The following is a 9,161-nucleotide window of genomic DNA, read 5'->3' as shown; positions in this document are numbered from 1 at the left end:
TGACGAATTTTGAAACCCAAGTTAAACTTCATATTTATAATTGCCCGGCAAATGATTACTTGCTGTAGCTGTTTTACCACTATTTCAAGAATGCTTCAGATAAGAAGGAGATTGGACATTGGTCTATAACTAACCAAGACATCAAATCATTGCATTGCTTATTTACACTTTATACACTTTTTTGAAATTGGGGATGTGTCATGTGCTGATAGGTAAAAAGAGTGTGCATTGTCCCTTTCACATAACTGTAAATGTATAGCAGGACCCAGTAGCTAACTAGGTTAGCTACTGGGTCCTGCTACAAATAGAAGTACACAGCAACCCTGTCTGTGTCCAAAAGAAACAAACCCTGCCTTTTAGCAACTGCTACTGACATCCAATGATACACCTGCAGCCAGGCTAGTTATTATTAGTAATTAAATGCTTAAAAATTGTTAAAATAGGGTTATTATTTTGTATTTCTAGTAAACATTTATTTATTATTAGGTATGAAAACGTTATATTTAAAGAACAAGAATGCAAACATACCAATACAACTCATATATTTAAAGTGTAACTGAACTGAATAAAAGTATTGTGATGCTCATAATGTAACTCTACAGATTACATCAGAATACTTTTTAAAATTCCAGGAGTATCTATCTATCTATATCTCTAAAAAGAGCCAGAAATCCCATCACTAATTTTAAGGAAAGCTGACCCACCTGGCTCTTCTTGTTTTCACAGGTATTGTCTGTGTTGTCTCTCTACATATATATATATATATATATATATATATATATATATATATATATATATATACATATATACACAGATATATACATATATATATATATAATACATGGCATAGGCTAAATACTTTTTTTTTTGCTTTTATAAGCATTGGTAACAGTTCAGTGAGGCTCATGGTGGCAGACTGCAACAGAAGTTGTCAACAGAACATGAGTGAAGGTGTTCTCCTTGATTTAAAGCGTCATTTAATCAAGTTGAGCTGGAAGGGGAGGGTACCACGTCTGTGTAGAAGAACAGATAGAATAATAAAAGTGAGAGGGACCAATTTTAGCACAAAAAAATGTAATATAAATATTTTTAAAATAAGATTAGGATAGCTGAGTTTGTATTGAAAGCAATATTGGAATATTGCAGGTCGTTTTGTAATCATAAGTACCTCGTGATGCAGGTGGGGGGCGAGGAGGTTTGAATGTGCTTCCTTGTGCTAAAGTATCCACAACCCAGCTGAGTGCACTGGAGCAATAATCCATCTGGAAATAAAGAGCAGAATAACATAAAGCTGTATCTGAGAGAATAGCCATTTTTAAACCTCAAGAAAAACCACTTGAAAAAAGCTATTTTTTTCCTATCTCTGACAACTCATCCCATCCTTTCCTTTCAACCTGTTATGTGGTCTCATCTGTAGGCATTGGAGAAGCTATTGTGGCCTGTTTCCAAGCAGTGACAGTGGCAAAGCCTGGCCCCTGTTTGCCAGTGCTACATAAAACCCCTTAGTTCAGTTCTTGAATGGCTCTCTTCTCTCAGACACATTTAGAAATTGGTTTTCTTTTCTGCGCTAGATAGTATTGCCTACACAATTTCTTTGCACATGCACTCATTTATACCACTGATTGCACTAAGTTGGTTAGTTTAAGTTCTGCATCTGTTTCTTTCGTGTGACATTATCCAAACCATGAAAGTACTTACTAAAGAATTACTTACCATCACACAAAATAACTCTTACATCAGCCAGGAAACAACTTCACATTATCCAACCTGAAACTGTCTTTTTGCTGTACAGTAGGTATTTTCCCTATGTTTCAACTTCCTCTTAATGTAATTTGCCAACTGCCACCTGCTATGAAGTGCTTTAACCTTTATATAGAATAGTTTAACTCTGCAGACATGCCCTTTCACAGCAGCTCCACATATGTATTATGAATGAATTAAAGGGTACAAAATGATAAGTTGGAGCTTCAATTTTACCTGATTCTCCAGAGACCGTAGCCTGTGTTCAAAGTCTCTGCTTTCACTCAGATGTTTAAGCACACCATCTACCCTATATAAACAAAGATACATTTACTTCAGTATGATGGAGTCACACAGTAATAAATAATGCTGCTACAGTGGAGGATGAAGGTGTGCTCACTTGGCAGACATCCGTTTGAGCCTTTCTGAGTCGCTGCTTTTCTGGATCTTGTTTTGAGCAGTCAGGAAGTCTTCCTTCTGAATCGTTTCCCACGTTGATAATCTGTTAGCTGCCTTTGGTTCCAAGTCTAACACTAATAGAAAAGACCAAGAGTTGAAATGATTACTTTTCAATTCAGTTTTCATGCTTTCATCACTGCTAAACTGAGGTCAGTGAGCAAGTAAACAAAAAGCATGGCACTTGGCACTGCCATTTTCAGTTAGTAACTGAGTGATAACAGGGCTGGCACTGTTTAACCAAAACCCACAATTACCAAATAAAATTTAGAAGACATTTAAGAAATTACCTAATTCTAATCATGTGTGGATTCCTCACTCAGCATTTGATTTTTTTAGAGTTAAGTAACAATTACTTATTAGAGTAACACCCCTGATCCAATACTGACCAAAGTGGTGAATCTTTACAGAGGGCACTTTGCGGATGACCCTCTTGATGAAAAGGTTGATGTGTGAGAGGATAATGAAAGGCGGAGCCAAAGAAGGACGGGAGTGGTACTCAACAATCAGGTTGTAACGCTGGAACTTCCAGTAGGTGTCACTGTGTTCCTGCACTTTAGAGAAAGTGTAGCTGTGTAGATACAAGCAGATCAGAGCCACTGAGTCAAGTCAAGCCATTCAGTATGTGAATGTATCCTCAGATATAATAAAAGACTGGTTCTTTACCTAAACATGGCAATAAGCAGGTTGATGAGCAGGATGTTGGTGACCAGGAGATATACGACTAGCAGAATCACTACCAGCCAGTTACTCTCGTGACTTCTACACGGCTCTTCACCGCTCTCAATCAAAGTCACATTGTGTGTACAAGGAACATCCCAGTCCTTGCCCACTGCAATAAATTGGAAAGGTAAGAAATTTAAGAAATGGTTAAAATGATAATAACACTCAATTTCAAATTTCTGTGATGAAAGTAGGTTCCAGGAAACTGCAGCATTTTAAAAGAAATTTCAGCTTTAACACAGATTTTCTTATTTTTATGCCAGTTGCACAAACACTTGTACCATCCATCTCTTCCACGGGGATCTGTCCAAAGATGTGCAAGTATGGCCTGTAGAAAACTCTCCGAAAAATGCGATTCGGGTTTGGATCATAGGCGTAGATCAGAGCCTGATTGGCAACTCCATACGCCATGAGCCACACACCCAGGAAGAAGAGGAAGAAGAAGATATCCTTTATCTAAACAAGAGGAAATTGTGATCTTGTTGTAGGCATTATATATGTAAACATAATGAGTGTACCACAGTTGTAATGCCAACTAATATGGGGCACCATTCGTAAAGTGAAACATGCAAAAATTAACGGTAACATTTTTTCACATTTAGCTCAAGACCTTACAAAAACATGTTTTTTGAGTAATTTTTTACAACATTTCGTAAAATATTTGTAACTTTACATGTTTAAAACACAATTTTAAATATTGAATCTAAATATTAAATCTAAATATTATATTTCAATCTAAATGTCAAATGTTAAATCAAATTAAATTAAATGTTACAGGAAATTAAATATTTAGCTAACATGCAAATTCAATGGAAAATATCAAAATAAAAGCTTTACGAAAACCCTCCGGTGCAAAAGTGTGCCGGTAGTGGTCAGATTGTGTCTGATCTCCCCTGATGGTCACTTCTAAACACCATGAGCTGCCTACCAGCACGTCCAGTGCTTTAGCTGAAAACACTGGAAGATCCATTTTGTCGGCCATCCAAAGGTTCAGCAGTAGTGCACTCTCAGCAGCTGCAGTCTCCACTTCACAATCGCTGCAGCACAAGTCCAGCTAAATATCTGGACATGCTCGTAGGTAAGAAGTGAAGCAGCTCATGGCATTTAGAAGTGACCATCAGGAGAGAGCAGACACAGGCTGTATCCCAATTTAGGGTCTGCAGCCTTAAAGGCCGCATTTTAAGGCCGATTACGTTACAGCGACGTGACGAAGGCTGTCCCAATTCAAAGCCTGCTCGAAATGCGGCCCCTTAAATGCATCCTTCATTTCCCTGAATTTAAAGGATGTGGCGGTGTAGACTTCTTGGCCCAACATATCCCAGACTTCATAGTGCGATGGTGGGTGTGCATTATTTTGCCGAAAAAAACGGTGGAAGCGGGGTAGCTGAAGAGTAAACTTTTAAAAGTAAGTACTGAACAATATGTCACGTATTGTGTAAATGTTGAATAATGAAGAACATCAAAACATTACTGTTGGCCACATGTCGGCAGAGTTATGTGACATTAGCGATGTTAGTACTTTCAGCGTTTACTTAAAGCCTTTACTTTAAAATATACACTGTTCAATAGTCAACCTTAATCTTACAGAGAATGTGATGATTTTATGGATAATTAAAGTCAGCCATATATCCACAAACACAACAAGCTGAAAGTCAGTGATGCTGCTCGGTTTGCGGTCCTGAATATCACGGCACAAGCAGGAAGCAGGAAGAGGAGGAGGAGGAGGAAGAGCCAGCAGCAGCTGACACATGGAGAGAATAGACAGACTGTTCCCTGTTTGTGAAGGACTGCTAGAAAAGTTTAAAATAACTAATTGTCTGTCCTGAATCAGTCTTATTAGGTAATGTTCAAATAATTTTATCATTTGTCAGTGTGGGAGAAAGTACTCAGGGCTTTCAGGTTACACACTATGAAAGGCAGAAACAAGTTTAATATTCAGAAACCTAAAGTATGTATCAGCAGCAGAATGGACCTTGTGGGATTATAATATTATCTTATGCTATGTTATACCCCTAATTAAAGATTGTGAAATTATTATGTAGTTTTAGTTTGCAGTATTCTCCTGAATTAGAAGAAGGTGATAACTATTACTATTATTAAATTGATTTCTATTACATTAGACTGCTGATTCAGTGTGAATGAATGATATTGTTTATGATGCATTATACTGCTGAGTTATAAGAAATACTGTTTTCAGAGAGTCAGGACCTTGCAGAGAGCACATTCCACGGGAGCTTCACCCCCACCGTTGTTGAAGGTAGACAAAATAGGGAGCCAAGGCCATAAGTCAGGCTCGCTAGGAGTTAGAAAGAATGTGAATGTTTAGGTTTTTACGACTAGGTGGGGGCCACTAGAGGCTATAAGAGCTTGAGTAACCCTCCACCAGTTTGAGATTTGCTGTGACCCTCTTCATGCATGTCTCCCCAATCGGATGGTTTGTGCTCTTAAAGTGTTGAATTGTATGGAATAAAGGATTGTTGATTGAGCATCTATACACCGAGTACTGTCCTTTCTTCAGCCCAAAGATCGAAAGAATTGGGAGGATTTAACGACCTAAAATAAATGTTTGTTTTAGTTCTATGAAGCTTTGAGTACTTTATATTAGTAGTACTGCTGTGTTTGTTGTATCATATTGCTGTAATTGTTTATCTGCTTTATATATTTTGAGGTAAGTTGATCTATAGTGTTACATCATATTCTATAAGGATGTTATGTGTTTGTAGACTTTCTGCCCAGTTTGACCCATTTAGCAGAAGTCAGCCTGTTTAAGGGTCTGGTATCTATTCTGTATGACTTAAAGCAGTTATGACATGGTATGATTTTCTCACCCAATAAAGGAATATTTAATATATCAGTCTACTCTTCATTCTATCAGAAACAGTTATCACAGCTCGTACATTTTCTTTTTATACATATATATGAGCATTGAGCCAAATTTAGTAATGCCAACATATTAAACGAACAATATTTGTCTCTTATATATAATACATCTATAGATACACTGTCACAGATACTTGTCTTTGAGTGAAGATTTAAGGTGATAGGAAATATAAATAAATGCAACTTGAATCTTTACTGAAGCTCAGTATTTGACACAGAGTTCATGTTCACTGCTGTAATAACGAATAATGATTAATATAATAACTATAATATTATCCATATTATAATTATATTACCAAAGTGAGATGACTTTAGTCTCATGAACAACATTAGTTAGTAAATAACAATTAGCTAATCTTGAAATGACTGTTTAGTACAGAAATTAACCCCAACAATCATGTTTTACAGTCCTGTGGTCTCAGCCTCAGATACCTATCAAATCTCACAAAGCTCATGTAGAAATAAACAACCAAATGAAGCAAAGATTTTTCAAACAAAGCAGTATGACACGTTTCCAGCGGTTAGTATCATGGTTGCTAGGCAACCTGGGCAGCGGGACGGAGGCTAGACCGTCCCATTTCACAAGCCTCTCACTTCCGGCCTCAGCGGTCTTCGAGTACGCGGCCCTTGAGGACCGTTAAGGCTGCGTACTTTAAGGCTGCAGACCCCAAATTGGGATACAGCCACAATCTGACCACTACCGGCACACTTTTGCACCGGAGGATTTCGTAAAGCTTTTATTTTGGTATTCCCATTGTTCCTTACAATAAATTTGCATGTTAGGTATATATTTAGTTTCCTGTAACATTTAGATTTAAAATTTAACATTTAGATTTAAATATAATATTTAGATTTAATATTTAACATTTAGATTTAATATTTTAAATTGTGTTTTAAATATGAAAAGTTACAAATATTTTAGGAAATGTTGAAAAAAATTACTCGAAAAAACATGTTTTTGTAAGGTTCTGAGCTAAATGTAGAAAAATCTTGCCGTTAATTTCAGCATGTTTCACTTTACAAACGGCGCCCCATAAACTGATGGTAACTTTCTCACCATCTTTCCTACAATGATGATTTTTGGCCCCAACTGCTTGTGAATGGCAAAAATGTGAATGAGGCGAAGGGTGAAGACCATGTAGTCCAAACAAAGCATATCCCGGCCAAATTCATGTGACAAGTGGAACATCCTGTAACACAAGCACAGTTAAGCTGAATCAGTAAGGTAGCAGCACCACCTGGTGGCAAACCTGTAAAGAAAAATTTTAAAGGAGAAAATATTTTAAATTTAAGTGACGAAAAGTTCAGGGGGAAGATGAAAGGAAATTACTTATACCACGTTACATCCATAGACACAAACTAAGGACAGCACTTATACAAATGTTACAATTTGCAATGACAAAGCTTCATTAAAAAATAACATTGTGGAAAGTTTTTTTTTTCAATAATCCAGTATTAACATTTTTTTTTATTTATTTCTTGTCCATACCTGCAGATTAGTCCTAAAATGAACAGGCTGATGGCAGCGAGGTCACATTTATTCCACACATCCTTAATGTAAAGTCTAAACCTTTGACGCCAAGTCATCGTCCCCAAAAAAATTGTCTTGAAGAAGAAGATAAAAGTTAAAACAAGTAGAAAAAAGCTATACCAAGCTATGAACAGGTGACATGTATCCAAATACAGAAAACCGCTCTCTATGTGCTGTTATCTTTTTAAAGACCAAGTAAAAATCCAACAGGAATAAGATTTGAATTTATGTGATTTCTTTTAATCTTCAGTGCATTTGTTAAGTTATATGAAATCAGTAACAAACATTAAAATCTAATAATTTTTTTGTGACACAGGAGCATGTTAACCACAGTATTGCAATAACACTTTGGCAATAGTTCAGTTATTGTTTTCAATTCTTCCCTTTACATTTTGTATAGCTATCAAAATTGTCTGGATATAAAGTTCTAAGTAAGATGTCTCTCTTCACTCACCTGTCGTATCTCCTCACAAACGAGGGTGAATACCCAGAAGTACAACACACACTCAGCAGCACCTGGACCTGAAGGTGGTGGGGGCTTGAAATCAGCCAACAGCACGTAGGCGAAAAACAAGAGAAACAGGAAGTACATCAGGACGTTGCCCAGAAAAGAGGTGACCGGTGCAAACCAGAACTGACACCAGCGTGACACTATGAATGGACGCTGTGGTGGTCGGTAAGGTACACCTGTATCAAAGATTATAAATACAGATTGGAAGGTGAGTAAAATGACAGCATGTGGTGACAAGAATCATTTCTTTAGTCAGACTTTCTTCTTGTAGTGAGTGACAACACTTATTCAAAGATGACTCTTTAAACAGGACTCACCTTTAATAGTACCACTCCTGTGAACTTCTGAGTCAACGTCACTGCTGTAAGAAAAATAAAATTGATTTAATTGTTAGACTTTAGCTAATGGAAATCAATAACATAAAGACAACAAACTGATGTTCTACAGATTAACACTGAAGAGTGCAAGTAGAAATATTACTGGTGTTTGATGTCAGCGAAAGAGAAGACGGTGGTCCCATAGAGACTGTTAGTGTCCTGGTCTGGCCCATCCTCATTAGGAATTCCCTCCTCCTCTTCCAACTGATTATCTTGTTTTCTATGAGGTAAAATATGAAGTAAAGGTTTAAAAAATACCAAATAAAATTCCAAGCCTTTCATCTGAAAAAAAAAGAGAATTTTACCTGAAAAAGATGAGATCGGTGTAGCAGAGGATGGGGCAGAAGAAAGTGAGCAGGAGCTTCCAGACCTCTGTTTTGCTCTTCATATCACCCCACCAGATCTGGGAGAGCAGAGACTGGAAGAAGACAGAAAATAAGTCCTTATCCATCAACAGCAGCTCACTGGCACAACATGAAGTTAAGATGTGTTATTTTTTTGAAGCATCATGTCATTTTTACTTTGTACTGAATTCATTTATAATTCAAATGATTGTACTGTTGTGTATTACATGGTCTCATTCAATGATAGTGTATATTTATAGATTTGATTGTATACAATCAAATCTATGGTCATTGTATACAATGACCTAAATAAGTAAGCGTTAATAAACAGAAAATGTTCAATATTTTTTCATGCAAATATGATAGCTTTTTTGGATAGCGTTTTTATGTTTATTAACATATGTCATTTATATGTTTAAAATAAATATTGAATGCCCATGTACTATTGGAAATTACATTAATGGGGCTGGGATGAGAAAGGAAAATCCTGTAGATGACGTCAGTCTTGGCGGCAAAAAAAACAGCATATTAGGTTAAAAACGTTACAGAGGACCAGGGATAGAGGAGGACTGCTGTGATTGCGGCCATTCCCCAACTCT

General features: G+C 36.8%; 1 protein-coding gene across 1 annotated transcript in view; it reads right to left on the bottom strand.

The window, feature by feature from the left end:
* Positions 1-863: 863 nt before the first annotated feature.
* The window catches only part of LOC102795324 (transient receptor potential cation channel subfamily M member 4-like), a 31,657-nt gene continuing 23,359 nt past the window's right edge, over positions 864-9,161 (bottom strand). The window contains exons 16-28 of the mRNA XM_087845439.1: positions 8,524-8,636; positions 8,322-8,438; positions 8,159-8,202; positions 7,785-8,017; positions 7,289-7,404; positions 6,857-6,989; positions 3,201-3,375; positions 2,863-3,028; positions 2,586-2,767; positions 2,141-2,273; positions 1,978-2,050; positions 1,169-1,262; positions 864-1,013 (exon numbers count right to left, since the gene is read on the bottom strand). Coding sequence (XP_087701565.1) covers positions 982-1,013; positions 1,169-1,262; positions 1,978-2,050; positions 2,141-2,273; positions 2,586-2,767; positions 2,863-3,028; positions 3,201-3,375; positions 6,857-6,989; positions 7,289-7,404; positions 7,785-8,017; positions 8,159-8,202; positions 8,322-8,438; positions 8,524-8,636 — 1,611 coding nt within the window. The 3' untranslated portion in view covers positions 864-981. The remainder of the gene's footprint in view (positions 1,014-1,168; positions 1,263-1,977; positions 2,051-2,140; positions 2,274-2,585; positions 2,768-2,862; positions 3,029-3,200; positions 3,376-6,856; positions 6,990-7,288; positions 7,405-7,784; positions 8,018-8,158; positions 8,203-8,321; positions 8,439-8,523; positions 8,637-9,161) is intronic.

This window comes from Neolamprologus brichardi, chromosome 8 (assembly GCF_056152115.1).
Source record: "Neolamprologus brichardi isolate AB-2024 chromosome 8, ASM5615211v1, whole genome shotgun sequence".
In the NCBI taxonomy this organism is placed as follows: Eukaryota; Metazoa; Chordata; class Actinopteri; order Cichliformes; family Cichlidae; genus Neolamprologus; species Neolamprologus brichardi.
The sequence above is the reverse complement of the archived record's forward strand: the minus strand, read 5'-3'. Positions and strand labels throughout refer to the sequence as shown.